At 42.7% G+C, this 21,292-nt stretch overlaps 1 protein-coding gene across 1 annotated transcript in view; it reads right to left on the reverse strand.

Annotated features, from left to right (window-relative positions):
• Positions 1–1,858: 1,858 nt before the first annotated feature.
• PTPRT (protein tyrosine phosphatase receptor type T) overlaps positions 1,859–21,292 on the reverse strand; it is a 305,115-nt gene continuing 285,681 nt past the window's right edge. The window contains exons 23-33 of the mRNA XM_042834507.1: positions 19,897–19,994; positions 18,430–18,546; positions 17,000–17,154; positions 14,055–14,190; positions 12,953–13,102; positions 9,927–10,100; positions 7,705–7,836; positions 4,786–4,911; positions 3,261–3,424; positions 2,643–2,778; positions 1,859–1,912 (exon numbers count right to left, since the gene is read on the reverse strand). Of these exons, the coding sequence (XP_042690441.1) occupies positions 1,859–1,912; positions 2,643–2,778; positions 3,261–3,424; positions 4,786–4,911; positions 7,705–7,836; positions 9,927–10,100; positions 12,953–13,102; positions 14,055–14,190; positions 17,000–17,154; positions 18,430–18,546; positions 19,897–19,994 (1,442 nt within the window). The remainder of the gene's footprint in view (positions 1,913–2,642; positions 2,779–3,260; positions 3,425–4,785; positions 4,912–7,704; positions 7,837–9,926; positions 10,101–12,952; positions 13,103–14,054; positions 14,191–16,999; positions 17,155–18,429; positions 18,547–19,896; positions 19,995–21,292) is intronic.

Genomic DNA, 21,292 nt, shown 5'->3' on the forward strand with positions numbered 1-21,292 from the left:
TTTTGTAGGTACTGTTATATCTGAGTCAATAAGGGTTCCAATCAGATTTAATTGTCAAGACAAAGATAAAATTATCAAGCAAAGAATGACCATGAAGCAGAGGTGCCTTTTGAATTTATATATGGAATTGGTAAATTTTCTTAAGCTTCTGGTGCTCTCTCTGCGAGGCATTGACACGACTGAGCAGTTTCTGAGCACTTACCAGAGGGTGGAATACTATGAAATGGTAAGAAAGTGGAATGTCCTTAAACTCTTCCCTTACCTGTCTAGCTTTAAGCAAGTCTATGTTTGAAGAAACATACATCACCAAGAATCTAATTTACACACTGAACTATCTCGGATCCCTGCACTCTCAGAATAAATAAATGGCTAAATTGAAATACTGAATGTCATAAATCCTTTCTTCCTTTAAGAGTAATCACAGAGATTATCCTGTAGACCTAAGTGATTAGCTCCTAAAGCAAACTCTTTCAGAAAAACAATTTCTTAGCTTCTAAGAAGTCAAAGCAAGATCCAGAACCATGGCAAAACCCTTCTGATGTTTGTTGCAAAGAAGAAGAGTTGCACAGGGGTTTCTGCAGAACAAAAGAAAAGCCTTTTTGCTTAAGATGGAAAGTTGCTGTGCTGGCTGAAGCCTTTTCTTAGCAGGTGCCAGAGCAGGTTTCTTTGCATGTCCATCACCCTTCCTGCAGCTTGGATGGGTTACCATTTTAAATTTGCAGGGGATGGAAATCTGAATAAATCACTCAATTATGTCTGACTGTACAACAGTTTGGGAACAGCGAGGAAAACCTGATCAAACTCAATTTTAAGATTACCTTCAGATTCAAAGCTCTTGAGCAGGAACCTTCTTTGTTCTTCATTTGCACAGTGCCTAGCCTAGTTCAGCAGGGACCTGTCAGGACTAGGGGTCCTAAGTTCTACAGCAATACAAATAATAAATTAAAAAATAATAATACATAGTATATGATCAATAATACCTACTTTATACCCTGTTTTTCAAAGACACACTGCACCCCAGCAAATACTTGAAAAATATGGTAACATCGTTACCAAAGTTGCAAGACAAATGCAATTTGTTTGATGCAAATATTTAACTTCAGGGTTTAAGTGGCTGGGAAACTCATTAATATTGCTTCACCAGCACTGAAACTAACATGGACCAGATAGATGTAACCAGTTCATGCACAGCCTTGGGAGAAACTGGGGGGAAATGTGGAGAAGCCAAGATGCAAATCCATGAACAACTAACTCCTCATCTCCACCATCTTCATGCTAAAAGGAACCAGATGCGGAAAGATATTCAGTGTTTTTTGGTGTTGGCCTTTTCATTTGGAACATAAAACAGAGACAGATAAGATAGGCAAATCGTAATGAAACATTACATAAATTCCCTATGGCTATCTCGTTTTTCCCAAATGACTGCTGCATGAAATTCAAAAATTAAAGACTGGGATTTGAGAACAAAATAATAACTTAAAAAGGAGACATTTAGAAGAGAATTTCCTAAAGGTTTCATTCTTTCCCCACTCTTCAGCAAGGACAGCAAAAATACGATCCTAAAGAGGAGAGAAGTCAGAGGGGATTAGAAAGTCCAGTCCTTCAGCCTGTCTCCCATTTCTCTTATTTTTACAGTAGGTTATTTAAGAAGCGGTAGATGCTCCAATAGAAAGCAGGCAGCAGCAAATACAGGCATCATCTCCTCCTTCCAGCTGGTCCGTGCAGTCTCAGTCTCTTTCTCCAAGAAGGAGAGGTTTTCCTTCCCACACTTGTTACCTCCTTCTAGTGTGGGACAGGGGAGAAGCATCTGCCAAGGGTCGGGGTCTGCCATGTCTGAGGCTCCCCTCTCTCTGCTGGGCTAAAAGGAGCTCAAGTATTCCAGTGCAACCTCATATACAAATTTATACTGTTCCTGAAAGAGAGAATAGAAGTCAGTGGCATTGGGATACAGGTGAACTGTTCGGACACTCATCCTGCAAGCTGCAAAAAAATGCCTCCTCTCTCTTTCTTACTGGTCTTAATGGTCCTGTACATTTGACAGGACCAGGCAAACATTAATTGCATTTCTATGTGATAGTAAACAAGTATTGTTAAGAGTCGTCATAATCAGTGGAAGAGAAAAATGCTCTAAGAGACAGCTACCCAATGGGCTATTCATTATTTGCTTCACAGCCTCATCACACGTGGCTTTTGAGGAAAGAATTCAGCATGATCAGTTGGGATGTCTGAACTCAGGATGGTTTAATCTCTCTCTTGCAGGGAGCAAGGTCTGAGGTGCACTCTCCTCCCTCCATGATTTCAAGGCATATCACAGCAACAAGCACCAGGCTGTATGCATATACAGGAGGACAAATTCTACCTGCTACCATAGCTAAGGTGACAGAAGCTTGGGGTTTAATCTTCTGGGTGCAGGAGATGTTACCCACCTTGCTGCCAGGGTGGCTGCTCCACATCTATTCAAGGAGAGAAGCAGTGGGACTGGGAGATTCCTCACACATGCCAAAGCAGGGCTGGCTTTAATCCTGCTGCATTTATGGTATGTGTGGTTTTGATTCATGCTGGGCTAAACTAGAAAATCTCAGACGTATTGTGAAGTCCCCATGCCTATGCTGGGTGGAGAAAAGTGCAGGAAACAAGCTTACCAGTGACTCCACCATGTTGGACTTGTTATTCCGTAACGTTTTCACTATGTGGAACACGTCAATGATATTTTGCTGTTGAATCATTTCACACACACTGCAGATGGCACAGAAGGTGCCACTTCGTCCCCCACCGTTCCTGGTGCAGAAGAAAAGAGGCAACAGATGAAGCCAGGCAAGGGATGAAAGCACAGCTTACAAATCAGCACGTACACCAAGAGAGGGGTGCGTTCACCAGCCTACTTCAGGAAGCTCATGGGTTTGTGAAAGCGCAGCTCTGCAGGGCAGCATGAGAGCTGGCAGAGCCATGGCACAAAGGAAAGGCTAATGCCATCCCTGGAAGCAGTGGATGGCACTGCTGGGCACTGCTCTGCTTCTTCTCACTCCTGTGGGGCTCACAACAGAGAGCAGCAGAGCCTTTGGCTCCTCTTCACCACAGTCAGTAACTCTGGGTCAGGTAGTTATAATGCAGCGCAGTATTCGACTTAAAGTATGCTACAAATGTAATTTAACTTCATTTTCCCCAGATGAAGCCTGGCAAACCAGCAGGTTTGGACTGATACATAATCAACCTTCTGGACTTATTTCATGAGGTTACAGACGATTTCCAGCCCTACTTACAGGCAGTGGACCACAGTGCGGCCGTCCCTCCCATCGTACTGCTCCTGCCACTTCTCCAGCCTCCTGACCACCTTCAGCAGTGAGCGTTTGGATGGAGGGGTGTCCCGGTATGCTGGCCAGCCAATGTACTGCAGGTGCTGAACGATGCGATAGCCATCCTGGGGCTGAAACAAAGAGCATTTGCAATTCTAAAGGGAATGCGGCAGGAAGCAGAGAGAGGGTGAAGCAGAGGGCACTGATCATACATCTTAATTTGGTATCAGTGCTAGAATTCTCCACTCTGCATGCATGATACAGCAGGGAACAAGGAGTTTTCCATATTTTGGGTGATAACAATGATCTCAGGTGCTACGAAGCTAGGCAGAAACTAGATGCTAAGGACCCCTTGTTTTATTTCCAGTAGAGAAAAAATGTCTCACTGAATTCAAAGAATGGATCAGCTATGTCTTGCCTGGTACCTTGTGGTGGAGGTTCATCGTGTCAAAGCACGTAATGGCAAAGACAGTCCTCAAAAAAATCTCTGGGTACTAAGGCAGAAAAGATCCTCATAAGGATTTAGAAGTGGACGTTGCTGCTGAATGCAGGTGGGTGTGAGAAATGTGAGTTTACAGCACCCATCCTGAGAGCTGCGCATTTACAAGGCAGCTTCAGCATGCAGTGTTATCAGCCACGGGACTGCAAGGCTGTCCCCAGCTCAGTGGCAGTCAGCTTGGGATGTGGGGTGGAGCAGAGGTAACTGATTCAGCTGCTCACACTGTTAGACCCCACGGCTCACTCCACAATGACATAATTGAATGGCTGCACAGGCTCTGACTACACAATCAGAGACAGTATGGAAATGCAATTTCTGGAGCCTATTTCCACTTCTGATTGGGGAAAAAAAAAAAAAAAAAAAAAAAAAAAAGAGTTTAATCAATCTGGGAAACAATTAATGGGAGAAAAATCCTCTGCTGAAACTCTTGCCGCAGCCCTGAAGTTGTATTGCACGGGTCTAGAGTGCAGACAAACCTTGCTTCTATCATGCCAGCTATACAGGGGCTGAGGGATACAGACAAAAAGTTGCTTGCAGAAATGGCAGCCGCTTATTTATAGGAGAACAGTGGCAATTAGGAATCCCAATCGAGCTGGTAAATATTGCATTTATCTTCAGAAACACTGCAGAGCAGCTGACAGATAGGGAGCAGTTGACACTATTCCAGCTTATTTCCTATGATGCTGATACTTTTATTGTTTCTACTAATGGATTAACTGTTCTCAAATATATACAGAAAAATGCACTCCATTCGAATCCAGATTTTCAGCTCATACCATCCATTTTCTACTTTCAGCCAAAAGGCTTTCACCAATATAGACTAATGCAATTAAATGTTAATTAAAGGAAGTAGCTACTAAATTTCCGCAGTGGAATTTTGTTACTAGGTGAGTGATTCAGCATCTCAGAACCACAGACTAGATTCTGCCTCCTTCCCATGCCAAAATGTATTTGTGAGAATAAATAAGGAATGTGATATTTCACTGCTCTTACCCTGGCCATGTTGCAGATCCGGAATATCCGGTTGATGATGTCTTCATCGATGTCTGCTGAAACAAACTCTACTTGAATTGGGCCATAGCAACAGGACGTCTTCTCTGGCCAGTACTGCACACAGAGCTGGTGAGAATATCGAAAAGAACCAGAAAGCACCTTAATATTAACAAGGGAATATATCATCAGTCTTGTCTCACTTCAGACGGCCAGCCAGCACAAAATCCATAACCAATCCTCTGTTACGGAATGCATTTGCTCAGAAAAGACCTCTCTCTAGCTTCAGGAAACTTCTTGATATTATGAGTCTGAAGACAAAAAGAAACGTATTTTAGAAGCTTCACTTTTTTTTTTTTTTTTTTTTTTTGTCTTTTTCAGTATGAAAACCATTGAATCCAGGGTGTAAAGGTGAAGGAAAGTGGCAGAAAAATGAAGCTCCTACATGGAAACGGAGTTAGAAAAGAACATTAAAAGATCAGGTAAATGCAATAAAATCACAGAAGTGTGGTGTTAACGAGGAAATGGCACACACCAACAAAATTAATCTTAATTCAAGCAAAGAGGAATTTTTCTGCAAAATGAACTTCTTCTGCTGATACTACTGAATTCCCAGCATACAAAACCCTACTATTCACACAAATTACTATCTAAGTATTTCAAATCCATCTGGAAATAGATCATGGCAAGAAAATATTTTGCATGAGATCTCATTAAGAATTTCCGCTGAGATTGTATTTTTCTGGGTTTTTTTCCTCCTATTTTCAAGAGTAATTTTTGAGAAGTTCTGCAACCACCAGGTGCTCATTTGAACTTGATCTCGAGCTTTTCAAGTTCAATCACTGTCAGTAATAATGTCAAGTGTGAGCATACTACTGCATTAACTCTCTATTCCTGTTCTTCCTTTGATCATATGGGGCTGAAATTGGGTGGGATAGTAATGAGATTTTATGCATCTTTGCCCTTGTTATTTTGTCAAGATTACAAAAGCACACGAAGCCCACATAAGCAAGCTCTCCTTTGAAGGTTATCTTCACTCTTCATCCAGATTTTTAAGCAGCCTCCAGACCTCTTCTCAAAGCATTTGCCCAAGAGGCAAGGAGATGGGAGCTGAGCTGTAGGAACCATCCTCAAGGTGCAGTGCGAAGAACAGGAAGATTAAACTTAACTTTAAAAATCACTGTTCATAAAGCAGGTCTGTGAACGATCACTCAGACTGACGTTTGTACGGTGCTTAAAATGGTCTGTTGTGTTCTCTGAAACATGGTTTGCTTTGCACTTTGCACCCTGCTTGCTTCCCTATTTACTACATTTTCATTTATTAACTGCATACTTATTTTTAATCACAGTTTTTATATAAGCAGGTTTTGTATTTTGTGCTTTACTCCTGTAGATGAGCGAGATGTTCCACCTAGCCACACAGATGTGGTATCTTCTGCACACAACTGTACACCGACAGCTGTGTCATGCTTCGCACTTGGGTGAGGCAACAATGAGCAGCTAGACAACAACACTGCTGTACAGCAACAGCGCAAGCATAATGCTGCTGCACAGTTACACTTCCTCTTCAGAAACCTCACCTTCAAACTGCTATCAAACTTTCACACCTTGCCTTGAGAGCTTTTAAAAGCTCTAAAGCTATCCTTACTTCCTGCGGTAGCTGGGTGCATCCAGCACTGGCTGCAGACTCAAGGTAGGTGACACCACGTTGGAATGACTGTCAAAGTGACTTAATGCGCTGCCAAACCTCCTCTCCTCCTCTCCTGTGCCTGCAATCTACCTGATAAAAACAGCAACATTCTAGGGGAAAAAGCCACAGGTAAAGTCTTTGGCAGAAAGACAGTCGGCAAAAGTAACAGGCTGAGGCTGATGGGTTTGTGCTTTCTAGGAACGAGGTGTGAGAAAGAACTCCAGGTTTGCAGAAAATGCTGTGCTTTACAGAGTCTGCAAAAAAAAAAAAAAAAAAAAAAATGCAATCTGCTCCCACATGTGGGCTCCAGGACTGCACAGACGACTGCGACTTGCTGTCATCAGGAGGGTCACTTCTGAGCACAGCCCTTACACAAACAGAAATGAAATCCCACAGCTTTCACCTGAAGGGATCTCCCCTCAGCATAGCAAGCCAAAGAGACCAACGATCCCACTGCCTTCAAGGCTGCTGAGGCTTCAAAGACAGCAAAGAGACAAACGAAAAATTAATCCGAGAAGCACCGGCTACTTAAGGGCTCTTCTCTTGTTTAACAAGTGCTGTAATGGGTGAATTAGCAATGCCAAACGTACCCTCCACACAAATTGCATGATTGCACCTTTTTGAAAGCTGCTATCTTCTACCACTCATCAGCAAGGTGCCTGCAATCCAGTGCAGCAGCTCCTGCCCTGCCACCTCGACTTCTGAAAAGAGCACTGTGGTCAGCAGCCAAGGAACCAGGGAACACATGGCACTTGAAAGAAAAGAATGAGAAATGCACAGCACAACGTGCTGCTCCAGAAGCAGTGCGAGCTGCATGTCTCACTACTACCAAATCTCATTGGAAAGCTCAGGGAGAAGATCCTTACAATGTTTTCCGCATATTGCTGGGTTTTATTCTTCTGGAAATAACGGGTGAGCAGGCAGGCATGGAGTACATATGCCTGGGAGGAAATGGGAATTGATTTGGGAGGAAACTTAGGCCCACAACAGCAGCATACACAGATAGTTAATCACTGTTAATCGCAGTAAGAATTACTTGCCTTAGAAGGAGTCAAGCATGTAGACCTGAACCTTGCTCTTCCACAGTACCCCAAAACATTGCCTGCTACATTCCAGTTCCCATTATTTATTTTGTTTTATTTATTGGTTACAAGCAAATGGCTGTAGAAACCCCCTGAAGACCTGGATCTAAGAATAAAGCTATGTGGCTGAGATGAAGAAAAATCCCTTACCTGTGCAGCATCCATCTCATTCAGCATCACTACGGAGGAGCAGTTATAATCAAACACCAGCCTCCAGAAGTCTGCTACGGTGTTGGGCAAAGGGTGCTGGGTTACAATAAAGGCAGCAGGTTGCTTGTGGCTCTAACAAAAGAATAAGATTAGTTTAAAAAAAAAAAAATTCAATCAACTTTTATTCAAACGAATATTACACCCGCGAGGCTATGGCTAGGCAATCTGAGCCATTTAACCAGATTATACAAATCACATATCCTTCTCCTTGTTATCGCTATGCAATGAATGAATGTCTCATAATGGGATTCTTTTGCACCCAATGAAGACATTTCATTAAGGAGGTGTCACAAGAGCAGAGATTACCCAAATCAATTATTTATATTTTGAGACTCAGCAAATAATACTAATTCTACTATTACTACTACTACTACTATCAGTAATGTTAATAATGGGAAACAAAACAGCTAGAAGCAAAGGCACTCCTTTCTGCTGCAGTGGACTCCAGAAACTAGAGCAGGGATTAGCCCCCATCTGCCATTGCTTCCCAGTGGCATAATGCTACCCAAGTGGCACATTCGGGTGGCAGGACATGGGGGAGTGGTCAGAGTCGCATTGCTGGCATTCAACTTCTGCTGCTATTCTTTCACATCAGAAGAGCCTTCTGCCCTCAATTTCCCTAACCACAGAGCGGAGAAACTGTGGTCTGAACCTCTGCAGAGCTGTGGTAATGAATGTTTGTGAGGCATTTTGAGATGAAAGGGCAGCAGCTCAAAACGTTATCTCTTTTTCCAACCACGGCATGCAATGCTTAAATGAGCCTACAAATGCTCCGTCCTTTGTGCTGTACATCTGTGAAGTAGACTTGAATCAAAAGGTATAATTTGGGTTAAAAAAAATACCTAAATCAGATTTTGGTTTTAAAGTAAAGAAATACAGAAATGCTGTAAGTATTAAGCTAGTGGCTGCAGGGGCTGCCTTTTCTCCTCCCTGTGAACCAGCTGTGGGTGCAATGGGCCCCTGGTGGGAGGGGTGCTGTGCATGTCCTGCACCCCTCTGCAGAGTGGCTGCATCATGTTTTGGGGCGCACAGGTGAGCAGGTGATTCCCTGCAAAGTACGGAGAAGGAAAAGGAAAGCCGTTGGGAAGTGATGAGTCTGGAAGGGCTCTTCTTCTTTCTTCATACAAAATAAAAGTGATTAGCAGAGTTTTGTGTGGGAGGAGATGAGAGCCTTAAAGGTAAGGGGAGCTACAACAGGCAAACACATTCCCAAGCCCTAGGTAATGAGACAACTGATTGTGCACGTGCAGATCTGCCAGTGCACAAAACATTTTTTAAAGAAAGAAAGTTAAAAGTTTCCTTGAGCATATTTGCAATAAAAACATCACAGTTTTGTGAACAAAAAATCTAAAATCAATTCTATCACCATTTTTCTTAACCTCTTAAATGCAGTAGTATCACTATACCCAAAACCTGAAAGAGGAGATAACAGAGACCGACTCTACTCAACTGTGCTGGGGAAAAAATGATGACACTTCTCCCCAGATCATATTTACATATACTCCAATTGCAGTAATTAGCAGTTCGAAGGCACCTCTGTCCAAAAGCAGTTTAGGTACTACAGTAAAAAGAAACCATCAACATAATTCAGCCACTATAGATGCCCCATGCTGTGAGTCTGTAAACAAAGCAAGGGAAAATGCCTTCAGACAGATTCACATCAGCTTAGCTCATGTCCTTCATCCCTAAAGCTTTTTGCACATCTGATCCCATATTCTTAACTGCAGTAGCTCAGATAAATCACTCACTCCATGCCACAAACTGTTCTTTTCAAAGAGCTGACGTGGCAGCTCCTGGTGAGCATTTCCCTTCCCACCTGTGCAGCAACCAGTGGGAAGAGTTGTCCCACCACCCCTTCGTTCATTTGCCATTCTAAGACGCACCCTCAGACTGCACGCTCACAAGCTTCTCAGCCAAAAGTTTTGCAGCAGCCCGAGGCAGAACGACACAGGCTGTGATTTATCACATTACCAAGTGACACATTTCTGTGAAGGAGAGAAAATCCACGTGGCTTTGCCCAGTTTGGAGATATCAGACTCAGAAACTACGGGGGGGGGGAAAGGTTTCTTGCTTTTGATTCAATTCTCCCAGAAAAGTAACCCAAGAAGGAATAAACCCAGTGCAGTGACAAGGGGACAGGGGGGATGTGCAGAGCTGCTTACATCCATGAGCGCAGCATTGATGTAGTTACTGGATTCGCCATCCACAGAGATGAGGAAGGGCAGGCTCCGGTCCAAGGGCAGCACGTCCATGCAGCGGTTCTTGTCATGGTTCCTCGGCAAAAGGCCGATGCTGCAGTCCTCTGGCCGAACCCGCGGTGTCACAATATTGAGAGTCTGTGAAAGGGGCAGGGAAAAAGGGAAGGAAATACAGAAGCAGGCTGAGCATCTTTGAATTCATTTCCAAAAACAATGCCATCTCCACTGTATGCTTATGCCAAAGAACAGAGATTCTGGAACTGGCATCCCAGAGAAGGAACTGGCATCCCAGAGAAGGAAAAAGAATGAGCACAGAGAAGCTCGTTGCTGCTAGAATACATCACACTGCACATCCTCCTGAGGTGCCCTCCCAAACACCATAAGCCCCAGCATAAATGGAGGGCACTAAATACCACGTAACAAATTCCAGCTGTAAAACACCCCAGCAGTTAGATAATGTTTCTGTTCTTTGCAGAGGCTGGAAATGGCTGCCACAGTGGTATGCTGCAGCTTTGACCTGGTGAAGGAGTGAAGCCTTCGAGGGTGGACGCACACATTCTTGCTCTTTGAGAAGATCCTGCGCACAAGTACCCTGAGTTCACCCACAGGCCAACTGGGTTCAAACCACCTCATGATTCCTCAGGCAAACTATTGATTTCTTTTAACAAAAAAACACCTACGAGAAAAGAGTTGATTTTTTTTTGTTTTGTTTTAAACAGTCAGTCAAGCTATTGCCCTGTTATTTAGATTGCTCCTTTCCTCATGGAGAGACATGCAGGCTGCTTCTTTTCCCCAGTCACACCTTATCTCTGGGGTCTTGCTGTTGGTCTTTTCCCCTTATCTGTCTTTCCCATAGCTTTACAGAATGTGTTTCTTTAAATGTAATTTTCTTTTGTGTTATCCACCGACAAACCAGCCCAGGTTACTCAGCAGCTGTTAAAAACAGCAAATCCAAGTGAACACATCTTTAACACTGTCATTTAAGCCATGGTAGATCAGTAGCTATCTGATGGCATTTTATTTCCACTTGTCATGTTCTCTTTCCTGAGCAAAGCAGTCATGCTGTGAATTCCTTTGCAACCAACAGATGAACACAAAATACTGAGAGGCCAACCATTTTTACAGAGAGGTTGATTTCATCCAAAGAGAAGTTGTGAATGGAGAAAGGAGAAGGGTCAGACCACCTGTTATAGGAAGTTACATACAGAAAAGTAACATCAGAAATCGTGTTGCTCTAAGTTATGCACACAAGTCCCCTTACCTAGGATGGGAAGCAGGCAGTCTGGCAGGGAAGAGTAATGAAACCTGAAATCTCTGACAGCGCAGATAATTAGGTGAGTAACTTGTTAGTGATTTACTCCTGACTATTTTATGTCCTTCTCCTTGCTCACTTGTTTTTTGTAGCTTACTCAGAACATAAAGACTCCCCAGAATGAGCTTTTATATGTTCAGGCAATGTGCAGTGCATGAGAAATCTATCCAGTCTTACCTGAGGGACAGCGAGACCTAAATAATACAGATTGGACCAATAGATACAGTTAGATGAACTGGTTCATAAAGATTGTAGCAAAAGATACCATCCTATGCATTAAAGCCAAACAGCTAAGGCTGAAGAATGCTTTAAGCCAAACCCCTGTAAAAACAGCATCTTAGTACTAGACAGCAAACGAACCTCTTATGCAAAGCATGGAGGAGCATTTCCTACCCAAAGGAGCTGCCAGCCCCTGGCAGCTCAAAAGAACAAGCACGCGGGCGACAAATCTCACTTCCTATCATGACAAAATAAGCACACTGAGCGGTGTCATTTTTTTAATAGTACAGCAGCACTTGATGAAGTCAGGCTTCGGCTCCCTCATGCCAAGCGTCCATAGCCAGAAACGCTTTTACAGATCTGATATCACTTGATAAAAGCAGATATATTTTTTTTAATTGAAGTGTCATCAGTTGGGATCCATGCTCTTTATCTCACTACATCAACCCAGATGATTCTCTGCAAGGTTTCAGATAAAACATACACATTCTGTCTTCGTGCAGAGAGGGAGCAAATGAGGCATCTAGCTCAGAAAGCTAGACAGCTTCCTCCTGGAAAAGACACTTGGCTGGGGGACAGAGGGGCATCTCCCACAATAAAAGCAATCTCCATCTTTTCACTGCTGACTAAGAACAGCTTCTTAATAAATAGCAGTCTCTCTTTGCAGTCAAAATCATCTTGCCCTAAATTTCCAACAACATTATGTTGGTTGAAAATCCTGAAGGGACTTACAGATATATTGAGAATCAGCCTAGGAAGCTTAGTTCACTGTTCTGAAGGGTGAGTTCTCTGCTGTGTTGGAGGCACCCTTGCACAGAGCTGGTAGCCTCTGTGTCGCAAGCCCCATTTTACCTGTGTGGGATAAGTACTGCTGTTAGCCCAGCAGTCCTTGTTTCTTGCTCCAGTCAAACAATGCTACTCCAGACTTGTGAGTGTTATTATATGACATTCCAGTTCTGGCCACAGAGTATTCATAAAAACGTTCTGGGTGAACAGAGGGCTTCAATTCACTGAAAATTAGTATTAGAGAAAGCAGCACTCACGGAGCTCACTCTCTTTGTATGGAAGGACATCAACAAGTTGATTGTCAAGACTCTGAAGCAACAGACAAGCCACAGGAACAGTTAATAAGGGGCCTTGAGGCATAAATGTTTCTGCATAAATTACAGAAGGAAATGAACAACTGAATATTTGCTGAAATGAGAAGTACAACGTTATCTGCGGAAATTAAAATCCTTGCTCTACTGAAGTGATGGGAACTTTTCCTTGCCAAAGGCTGAAAATCTCATGCTTAAAAACAAACCTCTGCCTGATTCAGTTCTAACACAACAAAAATAACCAGAAATCAGACCTCATCTCAGTGTCACTCTCCTCCGCTGTGTTGGAAATCATAAAATAGCACAGAAATTGATTAAACACCATCAGTACACCAATTGCAATGACCAAGACATGACATTACCTGAAACTCATCTTTTATCTGGCTGGAATTGGTCTGTGGATCTATCCTGCTGATGTTGTAATATATGGATCTGAACTCACAAACTGGAATGGCCGTGTTGCCGCAGAGACATGCCTCCAAAATGGCATCATGGACAAATACATACTGTTCCTGCACAGGGGAGGGGATGAGATATTAAAGTCATGTTTTCACTACAGATCATGAAATATCATACTTTTTTTTTTTTTTTTTTTTCTTAAGTCATGCCTGCTATGCATATTTGGCTCAGTTTCATGTGGAGACAAATTACACATTGTGCTATGTGACAGCTTTGTGAGCATATTTCATCCATCACTGAATGTGAGGTCTCATGTATTCATTTCAAATTTACAAGTCTAATGGTAAATCACCAGCACTGGGAATGCTGGGACAAAACAGGGCTGGGCCAGGGGGGAATTCAAGGAGGCAATTGCAAGGCAATGGTCTCTTTATCACGGAGAATTTGGCTTGTGCTTCAGACCAATGACAATAACAGCACAAATGTAGGTCTGCTCCACCTGTCTCTTCAAAGCTCCCAGAGAATCTGGTACTCTGGCAAAGGATATTTCTGTAAACAGAACACGAGATACGAGAAACCTGAAAAGTTAAAAGTTTTTCTCTGTTCCAGACTTTTACTCTGCCCATCAGGAGGGGAACACACATCAAACTTGTGTAGTGGGATAACAGTCTGAGAGAAGTTTATACAGCTGCTAAATGGTACGTTCAGGAGCAGCTTGCTTCATCTGCACCCGCTGTTTAAATCCAGGATGTTTCATAGTTTGAGCTTGCACTTGATACAAAATAGGTACTGAGTTTGCAGTGCACCTACAAATGATTCAGCAGTGACCTCTTCTACTGTGAGAATAAATCAATCAGCAATGCTAAGGCCTAAACATCAGTGCTCGTCCTCCTGCCTTGAGCTCTGAGCAGCTGCCTGTGAACAGGATTCAGCATCTGGCCACCCTTAGCAAAGAAAGTTCTGTATAATCCCATCACAGAGGAGGCAAGCATTGACTTAATGAAGTGTTGGGCCCCTGTGAAGCAGAGGAGCTTCATAGGTGGAAGGAGACCTGCTGGCACCTACCTCTGTCTGCACCAAATTGACCCTCTGGGAGCGCAGCTCTCGCACGCAGTTAAATATATCAACCACACCTTCGTTCTCTGCCATGTCAAGCATGATGTCAATGGCAATGAAGCACCCTGTTCTCCCAGCCCCAGCACTGGAAAAAAAAGAGAAGGCAATGAAGGTCCACACAATCAACGGACTGAGCGGAGGCAGGGCTTTGTGGAGGAGAAAATAGACATACAGAAAATAACTACACAGAAAATAGCTGTACAGAAAATAGCTGCATGGACACAGCTGCTTCTCCTGAAAGCTGCTCCCCATGGTGTGATTTTTGTGCTTAGTTAAATTAGCTTTGCATTTAAGAGAATGAGGTGAACTAATATTTCTGGGAATGGCAATGGGCCCAGGAAGGGACACAGAAAGCTTTGTTTTCTCAAATGTCAACAAAAACATCATTCTACAAAACTAGTCACTCTGATTTTACAGATCAGTTTACATGCACATCACAAAGGATGTGGGAGAGCAGCCTCTGGGTTGCAAAGATACCCAATTCAGAAGGGGTGGGAGTTGGATCTGCTTCTCCAAGGTTTTCCTTCTCGTGGGACTACTAAGAAGCATGCATGTGTACTCAAGAGGGCTCAATGGGAGGGGATCAGTTCATTTCCACAAACATTTTTTTTCCCTTCTTAATGAGAAGGTTTGGTCCCAAGTAGGATGATTTCAAGTTATGGATTGTATAACATTATAGAGAAAGGAGCCTGAGGCTACTCAAAACCTTCAGCTAAGACCTCCCCCAGCTGCACATGAGAATTGAAGCATCTCTTGCAAAGTGTGTTGTCATCGTGTCCTCTTTCCCTCCTGGGAAATCATCCAAAGCTGTTTAGGTGTGAAGGATAGAAAGAGGAGAATGTCTCTAAACATAACACCAAAGGAAAAAAGGAAAACTCAGCTCAAATCGGGGAAACTTCTGTTGCATGAAAACTCCAGCAGAGCCAAAAGCAAGGAGATATGAATGACCATACATTAATGGACCAGATTAATCAACTGCTGAATAGAGAGAAGATATTTTTCATTTGCAGAATTTTAATGAATAAATGGCATTTCCTCTCTCTTTATCTCTCAGCTTTTCAGAATTTTAACAAATAGTTATAACACTTCTATATTTAGAGGACCCCAGCACTTCATAAATATCGAATAGTGATAATATCCAGCCAGGCATCGGTAGGGAGAATTTGGTAATTACCACTTAAAGCAAGTCATTAAAATTCAAAAGCAGATAAATAACAGAGAGGAAATGGCATTTATTCATTAAAATGTGAAGGATGAAAAATTTCTTCTTGCTTTCTTGGTAACGATGAATCAGGTTCAGACTTTTTCCAAGGCCAGCTCCATGTCACAGCACCAAGGCAGCAAATTCAAGCCCTGAAAGCTTTGAAAGAATTCCCTTCTACAGCTCCTTTGGCCGAGCTGCATTTTATTATGGATCTGATTCATCACTTGCTAAATAAAAATTAAAAAAAAAACAAAAAAACCCACACAAAAAAAAAAAAAACAAAAAACCCCCAAACACTCCAAACAGTTAAAAAAGATTTAGCTGATTTTCCTTTTCAAAGTAACTGTGGGACACAATCTCTCTGTCCTCCTGATGGCAGAGCCCATCACTAGGAGGTAAGTGCCTGTGCACTGCTCAGGGTGAGATTCTGGGGTGCTCAGCTCTGCTCTCTGGCCTGGTGCTGCATCCGTATCTCCTTTTCAAAACAGGTGCACTGTGACTGCAGAATCACCTTCTACAAACCCAAATTCCTTCTTTTGCAGTAATGTCTTTTTCTGCATTTGAAGCCATGCAATAATGAGTTTTCTTAACCAGGTATGCTACAATCACAACCGCTTTCACTGTGAAGTCAAAAAAAAGGACATGGACCCATATCCAACACTCACTAGCACAGTCGGTTTTGAGGTCTGTTACTTTCTTCTGCCTCACAATGACCCACATAAATGATACAATCTACTGATCCAATCCAGTATAACCTTTTCCCCCAGTTTTTCCAGTGCTGCAAGCTGATGTAGAAAGGCAGTAAGGATTAGCATAGTCCTGCTCAGGAGATTTGGTTTCTTTGCCTGGCTCTGCTGTGCCCTGGGTGCCTCTGCTTTCACAACACCATCAGCATGTCTGACTACATCTCCAACTGCGGGTTCCCCAAGCCAGGGACACTCTTCTTCTTACTCATGTACTGCCTTGCACAGCACAGACTTGCCTTCAGCTGGAAGAAGACAGTGCAGAAAGTGTACAGTACCAGCAGCAGCAGCCCAGGAGTCTGCCAGAATGCAAATCAATAATCTGAATTCTCACAGCTGTAAAGCCAAGCAGTTTTCCTCAGGCATTTGCCTCTTATTTCCTATCTGGAAGGCACTGGGCAGGTTTTCAGTCTGAAATTCTTATTCAGACTGGGTTTTGAGGAGGCTGAGATGCATATGGCTGGTATCAATACCCAGGAAGGCAGAGAAACGTATGAGATAAAACCTCTGACCCTCGTGCAAAGCTAAACTGCAGTACATGTGGGTACAAAAAAGCACAGTTGCTTTAAAATCCCTCTCCGCAGCCTTGTTTGTTCGTAGGCATCATCCCTACTGCCACATGAGGTTTGCTGCGGATAATGACTGGACTTGCTGTCCCAGATATTTACCATTTTCCCAGCTCTGCTGTGAGCATCTAAGAGAGTATGGGCCACCAGAGAGTCTTCTACATTCCAACAGCCCTCTCTGACCCACTTATCTCCAATTAACGCCGGCTAAGCTCCAAAGCTGCCACTTTAGAAAAGAAACCAGACTCCACTTCCCACAAAGCCGACAAATTAAACTCTTAAACAAACAAAATGTAGTTTGTCGTTGTTGGACGAAAAGAAGAAAAAAAGCAGAAAAAAAAAAATAACCTGATGGAAGAAAGGCACCGAGAGCTCACATACCTGCAGTGCACAACGATGGGTCCTGCCTCTGGGGGGTTGAGGAACTTTACTTGCCGAACAAAGCCCAGGAGGCCCGTGGCATAGCAAGGAACCCCGTGGTCTGGCCAGCTGGTGAAGTGGAACTGCCGAATCTCTCGGATCTCATGGTAGCCTTTCTGAGGAGACAGCACAGCCTCTATTTTTCTGCCACCAGACTGCGGTAAACGCATTTTGCCCACTGCTCCCTACTCTCATACAGAAGGCTGAACAACTTAGCTCTAATCGTGTGCAGGAATATGTCCTATACTACTTTTCACTCCAAGAGATTTCAAGGTGAAGGATCAAGATGCACTCCAATTACAAACGAAGTGGCAAAGTACAGCTGAGGACTGTGGAGGTGAATGCCAGCACCTGATTCAAACCTGTAGTCTCAGTGTTCATAACCAGCTCACTGGGAACATTACAGGATGACTTCTGCCCCAGCGTACCAGGGCTGCACTTCGCCCATCTCGCCTGTGGTGATACCTCCATAAACCACCACTCTCAAATCCTTTTTCAGACACTGAAGCAAAAGCCTGGGGAATGAACAGCTAAATACAGAGGCCCCAGGAAACTGTAGATTTTCTGTTGCCTCCTGCCAAAAAATATCAAGTTTGAGATTAAAGCTGGTGCTGAAAAGGATAGAAAGTGGTACCTAGATCCACCACTTGCCCTACTGGTGAGACAATTATGCTTGTGCATGAAAACTGGCTGTAACTGTATTTGTTTTGTCAAGGGTAACACAGAAATATCAGTTAGCTGTGACCTTTTACTATATAGGAAATGTATGTGGAGCTCACTAATCTGTCAGATTTTGGCATTAGCATTTCCTGTCAGGTTTTTCAGTGATTCAATGGAACGTGGACCTTATGAGCTAGAAAACCTGAACAATATTCCCAGTGTGGCTTAGTAGGTATTTTGGAAAAGCTTTAAAACCACTTACTGAGTGTTTGGAGAGTAATTTGGACAGACCTGGAATACTCTGACATTTAGATATTCAATTTCTAATTGTATATAACATAAATCTTCCAAATCCTGCCAATTTGGGGACAATTTTAATAGTTGAGCTTTTATTACTTTATTTCTCTTGAAAAAGAAACCTCTCTGGTATCCAATTTAGCTGATACCTTTTCTTCACCTACAGTTTTCTGCTGTAAATTGGGATAGCCAACTACCTGCTGGCTTTTGGATTTATTTAAGCTTCAGGCACTGTGGATTTTACCTTTGTTGTTACATCAAGACGTTTAAGTAAAATGAGAATACCTGTCAAAAATTTAGATTCCAGAAGTGAAAACATGCCATACAGCTACTGTTCCCATCTCCATACCTCTGGATGTTCCACCCAGAGTTCACATTTCAGATCACAAACTGAGTGTGACATCAAAAGATCAGCTGACTGAAGATTTCCTTACCTTTTGTACAGTAAATGTGCGTATGACATACTCTGCCAGTGGTTCTGTCTCAATTAATGTGACTTTAATATCCCCATAGACCTCTGTGTCATCTGGCCAGTACCGAACACATTTCACCTGGTGGGAAGGGAAAGAAAATATTGAGAGGAACTAGCTCCAAGTGAGGTAGAGCTGATCCACATTTTACCCCACTCTCAAGACGATATGAGCTAAGGCTCATGAAAACAATTACCTCATCTTGTGAGCGCATAGCACGTTTACAAGCCACGTGCAAAACTAACGGTAGAAATAAATGCCAGAGCAGCTTATACAGGTTAACAAAGACTATAATGTTACTAAATGCTCCAGCATGAAGAGGTGGAACAGCACCTAAAATCTCAACCAAACAGCTACTGCAAAGCAGGTTATAAATTGCACTTCAAGTCATAGAAAGAGGCTGCGATTATATGATCCGTTTAGGATTTGGAATTTTTTCGTCGGGTTTTTTGTTTGTTTGTTTTTTACACAGAGGAGTTTATTTCAAACTGAAGTGTCAGTAGAAGGTAGAATAGAATAAATAACAATAAATGAACAGAACCAAGCAGCATTCAAACATGAGATCTAAAGGAAATCAAACACAAAGCAGTTGAATTACTAGCAGTTGTGAATAAGATATTGCTTAAACATTTCTTTTAGTACAAAGGGAATGGAAGGTGACAAACAGAAGGAGAACATTTTTGAAGTGCTGGTTTCTGGCTGAGAATCTCTCTAAACCAAAGACTACCAGGAGTGGGAAGAACGTGCCAGGGGAAGCACATCCCAAATGTGCTTCCTTCTTATTCTCCGAAGCTGCTCTGTTCCTCTGAGTCATTCACATTTGCTCCCACTGTGAGCTTTAGCAGTAGCCCTGTGCTAACGCAGAGACTCCTGGTTAGCTGAGTCCAAGAGAGCAAAGCTGTGTATGATGAAGAGCCCAGTGCCCCTAGGTGGCCCCAGGATCCAGCTGTGCATGGGCTGACATCACAACAGAACGGTGATATTCTGAAATGACCAGCAACTCTCAGCTTTGAAATATCATTTAAAAATCTCTTTTGATCAGTTCAAACACCAGTTGCACGTCTTCATGCCTCCAGATTTTTGTGGGTAGAAAATTACTCAAATTACACAGATAAAGAATAATTATTACAGAAGTACATTTTTTTCCCTCTGTACTGAAAAAGGAGACAGCTCCTCAGCTAGCATAAATTTGTATAACTCTGCTAAAGCAAGACTTACAGCAGGAACAAGATCCTTATTAATCTGGAAGGGAAGCAGCTAAGTATCACAAAAATCTAGCATTTTATAGGAAAAAATTCCTGAGTGGTTTAATTCCTTTCTTCGCTACAGTAAGCAAAAAGAATTTCACTTGCTGAGCATTGTGCAGCATCAACACCAGCGCTACACCCAGCAATGCTTTGTTTTTCTGTGATAGGAAAATGGTCCCCTTACCCTGCCCACTTCCACCAAGTTGGTGACCATGACAACGCTTGCAGAGTTTTCTTGCCAAATCATTCTCCAGAAATCCTTCACTGTCTCTTGCATCGGCCCTGGGGCATGAGAAAAGACAAAAAGACATCTTCAGAGAGTACATCTAATGCCAACAACCCATTCCAGTTGTTCCCTTGCCATTGTGCTGTTCTCACAGGATCCTACTCTCCCTTTCAGTGCCTCTTTCTGTGACTCAGGGCTATAGACACTGAACAGCCTGGAGCTCTCTGACGGATCAGACACCTCACCTTTCTTGCAGTAAGTATCTGGGATTCCAGCATGCCAGAAACAGAGGTGATTGCTGTGTTGTAAACAGCTGAGATGACAGTTCCAGTAGGAAATAATGTATAAGCAAAGGGATGGGGATGAACCCCACAGTCACTCTGCAATTAAGGCAGTATTGAGATTTGTACCAGATGCAACAGTACAATTCCTAATAGTTTATTAATTATGAAGGAGAAAGCATTCAGAAATTAGTCCTTTTTTGAGAGTTCCTACAAGGAAAATCATTGGGCTCCAACAGCCAAACAGCTAGCATCCACAAAAGATAATTTATTAGACTAGAGCTTCTTCTCTTATTCCCCCTTTCTCTTCTAGCCTGTAAATGAAAACCTTCAGCCACTCTGCCCAAACTGCAGCCTCCATGTTCTTTGCCATGATGCATTCTCTATGCCCTTATAAACCCATACACCAATTTTATTCTATTATGTTCTTTATTCCTTCAATAGAGACAAACATGAAAAAATCATGAAGTGGAACTTAAGAACAGAGTCATTTATGTGAATATCACATTTCCAAAGGAGGAAGGAATGCACTGAAATGAGAATGAATAATTGTAGGGAAAGTGGTTATGGCCAAAGAGTTTGCCTGGTGATGTAGGAAAACAGCAATCCAGTGCAAAGAACCACAGTTAGGAGGCTCATCATCTAACATGCTCAGCGTTCAATTGTGTCGCTGAGGTTTTTGCTTCTTTCTAAAGGCAGAGCAAACTAAGTTACAGAAGGTGGTGTTCAAATGCAATTTGCTACCAGTTCCCACTAACAAAAATTCATCGGTCACAGGCATATTCACACGACCTTCCCACAGCAATTTCACACCAGCAGGTAAACTCAAGCTCCATGAAGCCCCTTTTAGTTATAACCTTGTATTTCATGCACAAAGGGCACATTATAGATTGTTCTGTCATCTCTATGCCTACTCTTATAATTTAGATTTTTTTGTTTGAGTGCCTTTAGTAGCTTGGAACATCTCATCTCCTTGCCTTTTGCTCCCCTAAACCAAGTTTTCAGACATTCCCAACACAGAAGATGTCACCCTATAAATAACTCTTGTAGCAATCTAGAACAGCAGAGATTTT

This window comes from Centrocercus urophasianus, unplaced genomic scaffold, assembly GCF_019232065.1.
Source record: "Centrocercus urophasianus isolate 14NV4802_14NV808 unplaced genomic scaffold, USGS_Curo_1.0 seq_47, whole genome shotgun sequence".
Lineage (NCBI taxonomy): Eukaryota > Metazoa > Chordata > Aves > Galliformes > Phasianidae > Centrocercus > Centrocercus urophasianus.